The sequence below is a fragment of the Phaenicophaeus curvirostris genome, chromosome 7, assembly GCF_032191515.1.
Source record: "Phaenicophaeus curvirostris isolate KB17595 chromosome 7, BPBGC_Pcur_1.0, whole genome shotgun sequence".
NCBI lineage: Eukaryota > Metazoa > Chordata > Aves > Cuculiformes > Cuculidae > Phaenicophaeus > Phaenicophaeus curvirostris.
In genome coordinates, this window is record NC_091398.1 from 34,450,251 (window position 1) to 34,463,896 (window position 13,646).

The window sequence follows — 13,646 nt, forward strand, 5'->3', positions numbered from 1 at the left end:
TGGAGATTTGGCTTTCTATTTTCAACTTTATTTCAGTCAGCTCAGCAAAGCATTGTCAAGCCGCAGTCTGATCTCCTCTTTCTCCTTGCCCAAAACTAGCACGCACATTAAAAAACTGAATTGGAGCAAAAGAGCAAACAACTAACATTACATACAAAACACTATGGAGTTTAGAAAAGCAGAGAATACAGTCAGACTTTCAACTGATTTTAATAAGCTTCCAATCAAGGCCTTTCCTGCACTCCAACACCATGCGAAGGCTCCAGCACATGATGAGGAAAAGAGGCAAAGGTCTTCTCAAAGCTGATTACATTACAACTTCAGTTTCAATCTGGAAAAAAAGATCAGTTTGCTCTTCCTGTGGTTTTCTAAGAGGCAGTTATGTACATCAAAATACATTACATTTAAAAAAGCTGTAACAAGCCGAAGTGACTCAGTTCCTAGGAATCGCAGGGTATCTTACTGACAGTGTGATTTTTTTTTCCTGCCTTTCCCTTTTACTTCTTCCACTCTTTATTTAAAAACTTGCAGTCTCTACTGTTTCATAGCAAAAACTGTTTGTAAAGCAAGAATTGTGCTGATCACATCAAAACTCATTAATATAACTTGTTTTTCCATTATTAGCACCATCTGAGCCTGTTGAAAGCCTTAACCAGGGCTTTAATTTTTCCACAGAGAGCTTTAAATTAATTAGTGGTTTACATGCTAACAAAGAATCTGATACATTCATAAATCAATCTAATGCACAAGGATTACCAGAGGGTGGAAACCTATTCACTGGGGACCTCACATTCACTTAACATGGTGGGTTTTTAACAAAAGGGTGCAGGTGTGGAATAGACGGGTACCAGGAAGAGCCCATGATAATCACTTTGCATCACTTAAAGACACAGTAGGACACATGGTAAATCAGAGCCTAGGGCCCCTAAGTGAAATCCATGTAGATATAAAAGGCAATATCATCCCACTTTAACCTTCACAGCTAAATTGCTAGAGTGGTACAATTTCTTTTGTGTAGGTTACAGGCCACTGAACTAATGGAAAACAGAGTAGAATTAAAGCACTTGGATGCAGAAGTAAAAACTAGCAAAACTATATAATCTAAACATAAATAAAGGTAAAAAAATAATAAAAATAATATTTTTTTCTGGGTAATCATTAAATGAATCCAAGTCATTAAAATATGACATACTTGTATACCCTTGGGGTTTATTTTAGGTTTTTAATCAAGTTTATACTAACACAGCACTTAATCTGCCATGGGGACTCTGCTACATAACTGTAGCAGCGTTTTTCCCTGCTTTTGCTAACTTGGTACTGTTTACTGTTAATAAAATTTCACAAAAATGAACGCTTTACCTGGTCTTCTTCTGTGTCCTAAACATCCAAAGTCATGGACTTAAGAGTTACAAAAAAACCCCCACCAAAACAAAAACCAAGAAACCCCAGACTTTGATGACTAAAGCCGTTTTCAGCCTTTACTATGTTTTGAAATAAACTTGTGACTTATTTTGAAAGCTATTAATTTTAATAATGGAATCTCTGTCACCACAGACACCTGCACAGTCTCCACATCAAATGCAGTACGAACTGTACACATCTGAAGTGATCATCTTTACAAAAGGAAAAGACTAATCATTACTCCTTGATGAGTCAGAAGAAACACGACTAAGAAAATTGTGAACAAGCACATTAAGAAATTAAATGCCATAAATGACAGGAAGAGCCACTCTGCAACCCAAGCTCAGTAGATGGATTGGTAATAGCATAATTGTGTATTTTGGTAATGGAGAATCATTATTTACTGATGGTGTTTCTTAAAGTAAAGAAACCTGAGCAACTGATAGGTATTCAAAATCTGAATATATTTAGTCCTCCTAATTCAACTAATTTATAAATACTTACTCGCTTAATCCTGTATATGAGGTTTTTCATACACGTTACAAGTCACTCACATTATTTTTTGTAATAAACATTTATCATTAAATGAAATATCTTAACCTAAACTTTTAGAATACCTTCCAGTACATATCTACTTCAAATAATAAATCAGTCATGAGAAATGTAACTCTAGGACAAGCTCCAAAAAAAAATACCATTTCCTATGGGGAGCTCTGTGGGGCAGACACATTGGTGTCTCACACAGCACATATCGCCTGATCTTCAGTCTCAGCTTCAGCCTCCTCAGAAAAAAGTCTCCTTGTAAGACTGTATTTCATCGTCGCTCACCGTATTTTTTTTATACAGATGTGCAAACCCATTTTTGAGCAAAGATACCACAGTATAAGTAGTTTCTACATCACATGCTTTGTATTTGGTTTGTGTTACTGATTGTATGGATGCATCCGCCTCGCTACAGCAGTTCCTGTGATGCTGGGTGAACTGGAGCACCAGAAGCCCTTCCTCCCCATCACTTCCAAGGACCACATGCAAAGAGGCAACAGCTGGTTACAGGTTACAGCAAATGCTAACTGACAACCCCCCGTGCAGGGCAGCAAACCCTAAATAGCATATTTTCCCCTTAATTTGTGCTGGGAAGGCAGCAGGGAGGAGTACTCACAGCCTTCTCACACCGTGATCAAAAGGTGCCAAATAGGAAGCTGGAAGGACACGGCAAACCTACCACCTCACATCTCTCCAGCGCGCTGGTGGCAGGGCAGCACACACACAGACAGGACACATCTATCCTGCTCACTGATTCTACTCCCCCTAAAAACAGGTGTGGGGTGACATAGTGTGGCTACCTCTTACCCTCGTGACCTATCTATGACCACAAAACCCACATAGAATCTATTTTTTAAACAGAAGCAAGGACCACAAGCACAGTATTAAACAAGATGCCATCCTGCTAAAGGCTCACGGGACCTTTTCCATGGATCCTGAGCCGCGTGGCAGCATGACTCTTTCTGTTCTCTGCCCCAGTCCACACCTGGTATAAAATGCTCTCCACAAGACCAAGCATGGTATTAAAGGCAGCATGTGCGTACCTGTACTTTTCTCAAATGAACAAGTTCACTGAAAAACAATCTAAGTAGCACAACAAACAAACAAAAAAAGAAACAGGAGTAAGCAAAGGCAATTAGCTAATTAGTGATTAAATAAAGCTGTGGCCTGTCACTGACTGTGTTGGCAAGGGGGCTGCCATCCCTTTTATCCTGAGCTGCAGCTGGTGACAGCACAGCAAAACCCCTCGGGCGCCCTGTGGCTGACTGGTACCGCTGCCTGGTCCTCGCCGCTAGCCCCAGAGGATGCCGCGCTGTCTCCGGGGGGATGTCCATCACACCAAAAAGAGCAGCACATGCGATTCAGTACCCTGCAGGCATGCTGGTGGCTGCCAGCACTTCTCTGGAGAAAGCCTCGCCATTTGCCAAAGGCTTTGCTTGCTCAGAATCCCCCAGTGAAATTTTGCTGTGAATCTTTCTAAAGTATTTGCCCAAAGCTGATATGCGCTGCAGGCTCCTTACCGCACGCCCCGAGAACGCAGTTAACAAGTTACCTCATCCCTGGCCTCCCCTGGGCTGAAATACTCCATCTCCTGGACCCTTACTGCTCTCATACTGCTTGCAGCCAAGCAAGATCATTAATGTTAATTAATGACTGCTGTGTTTCATATTAAAATCACTGGTTCTGAGCCCTGAGACACAAAGAAGTTTCCATACATCAACAGCTTCAAAGCAATTGTCTCTACAGGCACGCTCGTCCTCGGCTGCAGTTGCAGGACAATTGTGGAAACTACCCCTTGGTGAAGAGGGAAAAACTACCTAGTATTTACCATGGGGGAAAACTGCACCCCTGGAGAGCCCCTATCAGCTCCTAATGGGTTGCAACACTCAGCCGCTCAAGAAATTATACAAAATTACCCTCTGGTTAGCAGTGCTATGTCATTAATCCCACAAGCCCATAGTAAAAGGTACCAGAAATTTCTGACTGGCACGAGACGAAGCTACAAGGTGTGTGCATATACTAAAATCCTTACCAGATCTAGAAGGTTAATCAATATTGCTCGTTTCATAAAGTCTTGAATTTTTCCACTAAGTATATTTTACACTCAATATATCATTTATATGCCTCCAAGGGAAAGCAAGTTTAACAAAAATTAAAGGAAGCATTCTAAAGAGAGTAAACCGCTCTTCCCAGATTTTGAAAATTGTTTACACTGAAAACTAAAATGCAATTGCAAATCCAGTGCCTGACCTTTGCCATCCTTCCTCAGGCAAAATTCCTCCTGGAGTCAGCAGGAGTTTTATCTCAACCGCTGACTCATGGACAGCAGCTTAACTTGATAAAGCTTGTTTCTCGGTTCCTCCAGGATTTCTGCCCCAATACACTCAACGTTCCCCAGTGGCCAGTCTTCCTGACTGCTTAAACTCCGACTCAAAGTCTTCTGGTGGCCAGCCCAGCCACACTGCAGACCCAAGGGGTGGTGCTGGGATGGGAGAGGGCAACAGCTCCCACAGCTGAGCTGGGCATGTAGCAGAAATTAGAGGCAAATCAGCAGCATCTGCCTGCACAATCCTGACTTGTTTCCTTCCCTTCACAACAAGACACACAGAGCCCAGAAGCCCCAGTCCCAGCACAGCCCCCCCAAGGCACCCCAGGCTCTGCTGGACCTGTATGCAGCCACAATGAGAGCAACAGGTTCAGAGCTGGTGTCTCCCACCTACCCTTTGCATCCCTCCAGATCTCATTTCATTGTGTTAATCACTAGCAATGATTTATAAAATGCGCTCACTGGAGGCAGGTGGGATTTGAAGGATCCTGCATCACACAGCTACAAAGCATTCACTCCCCAGAGACCATCTACAGCTTCTCCCCGCTAAGTTAAACAAACTTCGGACCAGATCTTCTCACAGCCAACTATGTAACTCACTCAAATCAGCAGCAGCTTCATGAGCACGTTCAAGGGAACCGATCTGGGGCTTAAAGGTTTTGAACAAGTCTGCTTTTATCCTAGGGAAGCCCAAGACATTTTATCTGAAGACAGGGACAAACAAACTCCTTAACAGATGGGAAGAGTTCCTTAGATATTAAGTAATTAAGCACACTCAGCACATGTTGGCTCCTAAAGAAAATTGTTTTGAAGGGATAAGGCACTCTATAAATTGAGATTTGTGGTTAAGCAAAAATCTGCCATTTCAACTTTTGCTCACAAGCCTAATCTCATAAATTGCTACATGAAAGAGGAAGATACAAGGGGCATCATATGTTTTACAAAATTATCAGACTGAGAGTTTTTTTAAGCTTCTACGCTTGTATTCTTCCATTTTTGTGCAGTTGGCTAAGATTTAAAAGGCAAATAAATGAAGACGTTTTGATCTGAAATTGCCTTTCTTCCAATTCCTGTAAGCACTACCAGCAGGGAAATAGAAACAGCTTTCCTCTACCACAACTCCTCCAAGGAAGCCAACATAGAGCCTTGAGTTTCCTCAGAATTATGAATACATTGCTGGCAACCCATCATTTTGCCCAAGACAGCCTTACTGCTCTGGTGAGCATCCTCAGCAAGACAAAGCACACCTAAGGCCTGAAGAAGCGAGACAAGAATCGCAAAGCAGCGAGCTGCTGCAGCTTACCATTGCTCCTTCGCTCTTACTTTGTGCAACTTCTCGCTGCAGCCGAGCCACAGATAGCTTCTCCCTGTGGAAAGAAAAACATGTGACTAGCAGTTCATTTTTCACTGGCGGGGAGAACACCCCGCTTGCCCATCGGGGTGGCATTTCTGCACATCGCTCGGGTAGCTCTCCCAGCAGATCCCTCTCTCCTCACCGCGCTTCTCTGTAATATTCAGGCAGTTTGACAGAACTGTCAATAAATCTATTGAATCTAACCATCATTTGCTCCATTCAAACAACAAAGTAGCTCATCACTGGTGATACGGAAACAGATCATGCACATCAGATCGTGTTATTTATTTTCCTATAGCCTTGTACATCAGCTTTGTTCTGTACTTCAGTAACACAAGTTGGAGGGTTGACAGATTATCAATAAACGTATGCATAAAAGTGAAATTTTTAAAATCTGTTCTATTCCTAAACATACTGCACTGCATTTTGTAACGACTGAATTGATTACTTTTTTAATTAGCCTTGTTTTCATGTAAGATCCTTACCTAAATGTTTGTCTTGCCTCAAGTAGCAATTTATTTACTTAATTAAGATTTGGTGATCGCAACACAGTTTCACCTGGAAAGTTGTAAAACACAATGAAAGTAGGGTTTCAGTATACAGAGAAAAAGAAAGTTTTTCACCGTGTATGGACTGGGAAAATGCAGCAGATACCAAGTTCATGAACTGCAAAACCTAGACAGTGGAAGGTATTGCAGAAACCAACCAGTACAGGAGGGGTACAGGAAGAGAAAAAACTTGCTCCAGAAACTCAGCAAAACAGAAAATACTTTACAGAATAAGGGGAACTTAAGCAACCTACCATGATTTTAAAAGGATCTAAGAAAAATAAAGACTTTTTTCCAAATAGGCTATTTTTAAAGAGTATCTATTTTTTAAGGAGAAACATCCCACAGAAACGTCAGAGGAATTTATCAGCACATGAATTCATCAGTAAACAACAAAATATAAATTTGCAGATTAATAAATTATTTTAAAAAGACGGTCAACTTTGCAAACTTCCAGCAAAAAGATATTTAAATCAGAATATATCCATTATCAGGCTTGAAATTTTCCATTTACTCATGTTCTGTTCAGAAATTCTAGTTGGTGTAATTGGAAAACAAAACCTGAACCATCCCCTTGCAGCATCCTGGCACTTACCTGGGATATTTAAAACCTTTGCCTTAGTGACTACTCAGCACAATGTAAACATGAGAGCACTAATGGCTCAGGGCTGTGAGAGAGGGCAGTGGGCAGCCAGCAGCAGGACGGGCTCCACGCTGCCCACAAAGGGTTCCAGCCACAAGTCCACTGGCCATGCCACCTGGCTTTCCTGAGTTCAGGAAAGAAAACCTTCCTGCTGCACGCTGCAGTGAAGTGCCAAGCCTTGAAAACACAGAGACGCATCTCCCAGCCGTCTCACTGCAGAGAGGAGCTGGGGCTGGAAACTCCTGTCACCTCAAACACCTGCAAAGGTGCCCAGCCAGGGGTGAGGGAGGACCCGGCAACCTACAATTTCCCTAGGCTCCATAACCTCCCCTGTCATTGACTGGGTCACTCCCATCCAGCATAAAAAGCTAAACGCTCTATGATGTTTTATTCCTGATCTTGCAATAAAAGCAGCCTTTCAACAATTTCTCAGGAACTGTTCCTGCTGAGGAGGGGAGATCTGCACATACCTGCTAGCTCAACGCATGCTTGGGTCACTAAAGCAGATCCCCCTCTCAATTTCAGTAGCAGACCTCGCATTTAAGTTAAGGATCCCCAACAGTGAACTGTTCCCACTTGCCTGCTGCACCCCATAACACTGTGCAGCCGGCTGGTGGTATCCTGCAGGCACAGTTATTGCATTAATACTAGGCATTGCTAATATTGTGATTGCTAAACGTAGATACTGTTGAAACCACTGAATATTGGCAAAACCTAATGACAATACAGCCACAGCCCAGCAAAAGTTGCATTTGTGGTACTTCAGTGTGATCTCAAGATCCTCTTTTGCGCATCTGAAAACTTACTGATGATGGAGAAGTGGCATTGGTGCAGCATTGACAGCCTTAACACAACTATCCTAAAAACAGCTTCTAAAAGTCATGTACCGCCCTCCCTCTTCCTCATTCAGATAATATCACAGGCAAATTACAAAACTGGTTAATCCTATTTTAAGGATATAGTTCATCTGCTGGAAATAGCCCGTTGCATTTTTGCACTGCTTCAGTGCCCTAATATGTTTCAGTGGAAAAAGCGAGTATATCCTTTGAGGGGGAGGTTGACTTTTTAATTACAAAACAAGCGCCTAAAGAGATTTTGGGAAAAGATGCAGGCAGGTGGTAGAAATAAACAAACAAAAGACCCCCACAAACTACTCCTCCACATACTTCCTGCCACTGGTCTGCAGAGATTTATTTTGTTATTCCTCCCATGGGAGGAAAACTCCTACTTTCCTCTCCCCAACATGGAATCAGTTCCGCAATTCTGGAATTTTATCAGAGTAAATTCCATTCAAGCTTCATCTGCAAAGAGGGCTCCTCCTAACAAGGAGGCCAGGTCTTGCCAGGCCAGGTGAGATTAAGGAAGGGGCTTCCTTAACAATTTTCCCAGAAAAGAAAAGCATAGACAGGCACCTTCCCCCTCCCACCTGCATTCTCCTGAAGAAGGAGCCATGCATTCACAGCCAGACCTCTGCAGACTGACATTCATCCAGGCAGGATGCACGGCAAAGCTCCACATGCCTCTGGACCACAGTCATAGAATAATCAGGTTGGAAGAGACCCACCAGATCATCGAGTCCAACCATTCCTATCAAACACTAACCCATGCCCCTTAGCACCTCGTCCACCCGTGCCTTAAACACCTCCAGGGAAGGTGAATCAACCACCTCCCTGGGTAGCCCGTTCCAGTACCCAATGATCATTCCAAGGAGCTTCAGTTGTGAAGCACTTGGCCTGTTGCCTGCACTGAGCCATTTCCCACCACCTCTGCACAAACATATGCCAAAAAAATGGGTGAGAAATGGTGTCAAAAGCCTGTTAGGAGCCAAAAGCTTTTCATACCAATCTGCAGCGTTGGAAGTTTTCATATAAGATACGTGACAAGAGAGAATGAGAACCTTCACGTCTAAGCACAACCAAACAAACCTGTTGGTTACTACCCACCATCTCGGGCAGTTTTGATTACGACAGCACCTTCAGTGACTATTCTCAGCCCCCATTTTTTAACATGGTGTTAAAATCAGAGAGGCATTTTACACAACTGAGCTGCAATAATAATAAGCTTTTAGCTGCTTTAGCTTTTCAGATGTTTCAAATGCAAAGAACATTTGACATGCATTTCAAAGTTAATCTTGTTGTTTTAATCTTTGCTCTTAAGTAGGAAAGATCAGTAGCATTACTTTGTTGCTACGTGGTTTTATTTATTTTAATCAAGCATGTTTCATCCCTATAGCATGATTAATTAAAAAAGTTAATTAGCAACTACAGCAAACCTGCAAGAAAACAAAATCTTCTCTGAGGATTTAAAAAATTAAAACATGTTCATTGAGAAGTTTTCATGCTCGCTTTTGAAAAGCCACCAAATGATAAAAGGTTTACAAAAACACTCTTCGAAAGCACAGTTTATGCTCTTAAGTTTGAATATTTGCATTGTAAGTGGCAAAATTCCCAGCCAAGGACTTTGCAAAGAGATAATTAAAGGAGCCAAACAAGGATTCAATTATATCCTTTCCAGATGGAACCAAGCACACAAGTATTCACTGTGTGGATGGAAGAAAGATACATTTCAAGTCTCAGTATCACTAGCAGATACTGCAGTAGCTTTTTCTAAAAAAAACAACAGTTTGAGGAAAGCCCATTTTAGCCCAAGAAAAACATAAATGTACTAAATAATCTTGAGGATTCTGAACTCTGCTTCAACTACAACTTCTTCTCCAACCTCCTTTTCCCGTTAGTTAGGCTCATTCAACTACCAGACCAAAAAACATCAACACTTTACCTACTACCTTTCCCCTAAGTAAATTATTACTTTCCCCTGAAAGGAATTAATGAGGATAAAATTTAATAGGTATGGCAGCTCCTAAGTTACTCACTTAATTGTTTCTCTACTTGCCTCTATTTTTTTTTTCTATGAACAGGAAAGTGTTTTCCTCTGGTTTCACCCTTTCTTGCTAACTTTCACTCCAAAGAGGTTTCATTCAGAAGCAGTTGATTCTGCACTATAAAATGAAACCCAGCTTTTACTTTCAACTTATGACATGCACTGTTTGTAAAGACAGAAAACAACCACCTGACTTGTTGAGAGAGTCAAGCTTTGAAAACACATTTTTAACATTTTTTGGGGGGGTTTTGGTGACTGTGTCTGACCAGAGTGGCCAAGCAATATGTCAGCGAGTCCTGTGTCTTCTACAGATTGCTTCGGAGCAGGGAAATTCCAAGTTTCCCACTGCAGGCTGTTGCTGTGAGATTCAGAAGGTGAAGAAACACTTTTTCATGCAGAAAAACATAGAAGTGGCACAGACAGACTCAGAAACACAGACTCAAGGTGTCCCTAACCACCATGCCTTGGAACCACTTGAACATGAGCCAACAGTGTGCCCTGGCAGCCAAGAGGGCCAGCTGTGTCCTGGGCTCTGCATCACGCACGGCATTGCCAGCTGGAAGGTGGTTCTCCTGTCCTACTCTGCTCTGGTGCAGCCCCACCTCGAGTGCTGTGTGCACCACAATATAAAAAGGGTATGAAGCTACTGGAGAGTGTCCAGAGGAGGGCCACAACGTTGGTAAAGGGTTCAGAGAGGAAGTCATATATGGAGTGGCTAAAGTCACTTGGTTTGTTCAGCCTGGAGGAGACTGAGGACAGACCTCATTGTGGTCTACAGCTTCCTCAGAAGGGAAGGAGGAGGAGCAGAGGCTGATCTCTTCTCTTTGGTGACCAATGATAGGGCCTGAGGGAACAGCAGAGAGATGTGCCAGAGCAGGTTTAGGTTGGATAGTTGGAATAACTTCTTCACCCAGAGGGTGGTGGAGCACCAGACCAGCTCCCCAGGGAAGCAGTCGTGGTGCCAAGCCTAACAACGCTCAACAAGCATTTAGGCAACACCCTCAGACACATGGTGTGAATATTGGGGTTGTTCGTGAAGGGTTGAGAGTTAGACTCAAAGATCCTTGTGGGTCCCTTCCAACACAGGACATTCTACAATTCTATGACCCATCAAAATAATTTCTCTACAACTTCCTCTGCACCCTCATTATAACTTCTGGCCACAGCATTGTTTTTCAAATGAACCAGAAAAACCACCAGTAAAATCCATTAAACCCATGTTCCAGCACAGTGCCAACAGCGAGGGGCAGGGCACTGGTCCATGCAGAGAGCCACAAGCCCAGCCTCCTCCACCTCCTGCTTTTACAGGGAGTTTTCCAATCCCAATGCTGACCAGGCTTGACCCCGTTGAGTATATGAGATCTGACAAGGGAACAGCTGAGGGTGGAATGGCTGCAGTGAACTAATGTGCCTCTTTCAGCTCCTATTGAGATCGCAGTGGTTAGCAATGCTGCAACCTTCCTTCCTGCTAAAGATCAGGAACAATGAAGGCATTTGGGGCTTTATAAATGTCAGCGCTGTGTGCATTTGAAACCGGTCTTTTAGAGTCGCAACGGTTTAACTAGATCTAGCAATAAAAGAGTCATCTAGCAAAGAAATATTCACTGCAAATTTAAAGCTCAGTAATGTACAAGCTTTATTTAATTATTTTTACAATAATTGCAAAGACTGGAGTTGCAATAATGGAAGCACTAACGCTGTCAAGCAGAAGCAGAATAGATAGGATGAGCCACCAGCAAAGCACAGGCTCCTCTCTATTGCTAATTTATTTGCATTCATTTCTGAAGAAAAGATAAGCATACAGAAAACATCATTTATGGGAAACTTCTCTTCTACAGGATATGGTACTCCCAAATGCAGGCAAGCAAGACAGGTAATAACTTACTTAAACTCTATTTTCTTTGAGTGACACTAAGTTCTAAGGAAAAAAAAACCCACCACACATGAATTCTAACTCTAATCTAAAATATATATTGTCAATCCCCGGAGGCTCCTGCACAATTTCCAGTGGATTTTAATGTATATGAAATCTGAAAAAGAAGTTCAAAGAAGATCATCTAGTTATTTTCCAGAAGCATCCAAACCAGACACCAAATACAAAAGAAATACCATGGAGGAAGAACACAGGATAATGCAGGGCTGAGTCACATCCCTGGTCAGAGAGAAGGAGGCAAAGAGAGAAACTGAGTCAGGACAGAGCAGTCATTAGAAAAGCAAAAAGGTTGCCTTTGGCTAGGAAAGAGGGGCAGAGCCATGACAGAGAAATGGAAAAGGAAAGGTTATCAGGAGTCCATGGAAAAATATGACAGGATTGTTTTCATGACAAATTACTCTCCCAGCATGGCAGCCGAGGTCAGCTGGGCACTTGAGCGCAGTAATTCTGTCCTAAGCGTGACTATGAGGATAGACAGCGACATTTTTTTCAACAGAACCACCTTCTCACACATTGCTAATCTTTATATCTTCATTGACATTTATTGTTTTCAGCACTAGAGTTCTGGATGCAAGACTGCACACTAACAATTCACAGGTATTTCAGACAACATTACACGTATTTTTTTTATGCTGGGGTGGGGAGTCTCCTTCCACTGTTGGTGCTGACTCCACAACACAGCCCTCCTCACAAATTCTGTATACCTTTTGGCCAACAGGATCAGACACTGTTATGGAGGTCTAGACCCAAAGTTTAAAATGCAGGGTTGTTTTCTCACAAGCTTTGTGACGGCTTTTAACCTTGGTAATGTAGAAAAGCTGGCAAATAAAGAGCAAAATTTTTAAATAGAGATCTTTAAATAATGTATATTAGTAACTGCTAAATAATGACAATAAATAGAGCCACCAACCCCCCTTTCATTTCCTTGACGAGACACAGAGGCATGTACCAACGATGACAATCAATGCAGTTTCTTGATTAAGAAAAAAATAGGCAAAACAAGACGATTCCTTCCCCATGATGCACCAATTCAGTTGTAGGATAAAAGACTAATGTCAGCATGACACAATGCCAAATCATCAGGATAATTATGAATTATACCAAGTAATCATTTAACAAGTCTCCTGGAACATCTCTTACGACCATTATTCACCACATAATGCATTTGGTTGCAACGCTTTTTCAGATGTATTCCTCTGAAGCCTTTCTTCTATGCTGAGATTCCAGGTGGAAAAAGAAAACAGGTACAAAGAGAAAGCTGAATTTTGTTATGAAACACAAAAATGAAGGACAAAAAAAAATTAACATTTTCCTAGTAATTTCTAAAGCCTCCAGACAGCAGCGAGAGATAGTTAAAGAGATATTTTAAAAATCAGCCTGAGCACAAAATAAACTGCAGAAGGCAAGGGAGTTACACCTGGCTATCAACTTTACTGCAACATCACATACAAAACATCAAACTTCTAAGTGCCAAGAGAGACCAGACTACAGAACTGCCCTCGGAAATACATCTAATGTATAAGTTTTCCCATTATAAATTAAACAGTCCATCCATTATATAAACCTTGCATGTATCAAAAAGCATAGATAAAGTTTTAGCAGGGCCTAATTCTGCACAGATTTGCTCCCTATTCAAACCTATTGATTCAATATATGCCCTAAATGACAAAAAACACACAACCAAAAATAAATGAGAACATGAACTGTTCAACAAAACTGTTACTATTAAAAGTGCAACATTAACCATAAACCTTATTGTCTCTGTTCCGCAATCCAAACCATAAAGTATCTAGCAAAAGCCATTTGACAAATTCACGCTCTTGCAGTTTATAATTTCTTGATGTGACTGATATATCAATTTTAATGTTACATAACAGTCATATTTGCATTTAATGCTGTATTATTTCTATCAATACGCTGCAATCCAAGATGCATACAGTGGGAATTTGCATGATTAAGCAAGCTGCCAAGTTCTCAAAGACATCATGGATAACTTCAACATCCAAACAGGAAAAACA

At 41.7% G+C, this 13,646-nt stretch overlaps 1 protein-coding gene across 5 annotated transcripts in view; it reads right to left on the bottom strand.

Moving 5' to 3' along the window:
- The window catches only part of NCKAP5 (NCK associated protein 5), a 418,402-nt gene that overhangs the window by 215,560 nt on the left and 189,196 nt on the right, over nucleotides 1–13,646 (bottom strand). For all 5 annotated transcript variants that reach the window (XM_069861526.1, XM_069861528.1, XM_069861529.1 and 2 more), the window contains exon 4: nucleotides 5,574–5,633. In XM_069861526.1, coding sequence (XP_069717627.1) covers nucleotides 5,574–5,633 — 60 coding nt within the window. The remainder of the gene's footprint in view (nucleotides 1–5,573; nucleotides 5,634–13,646) is intronic.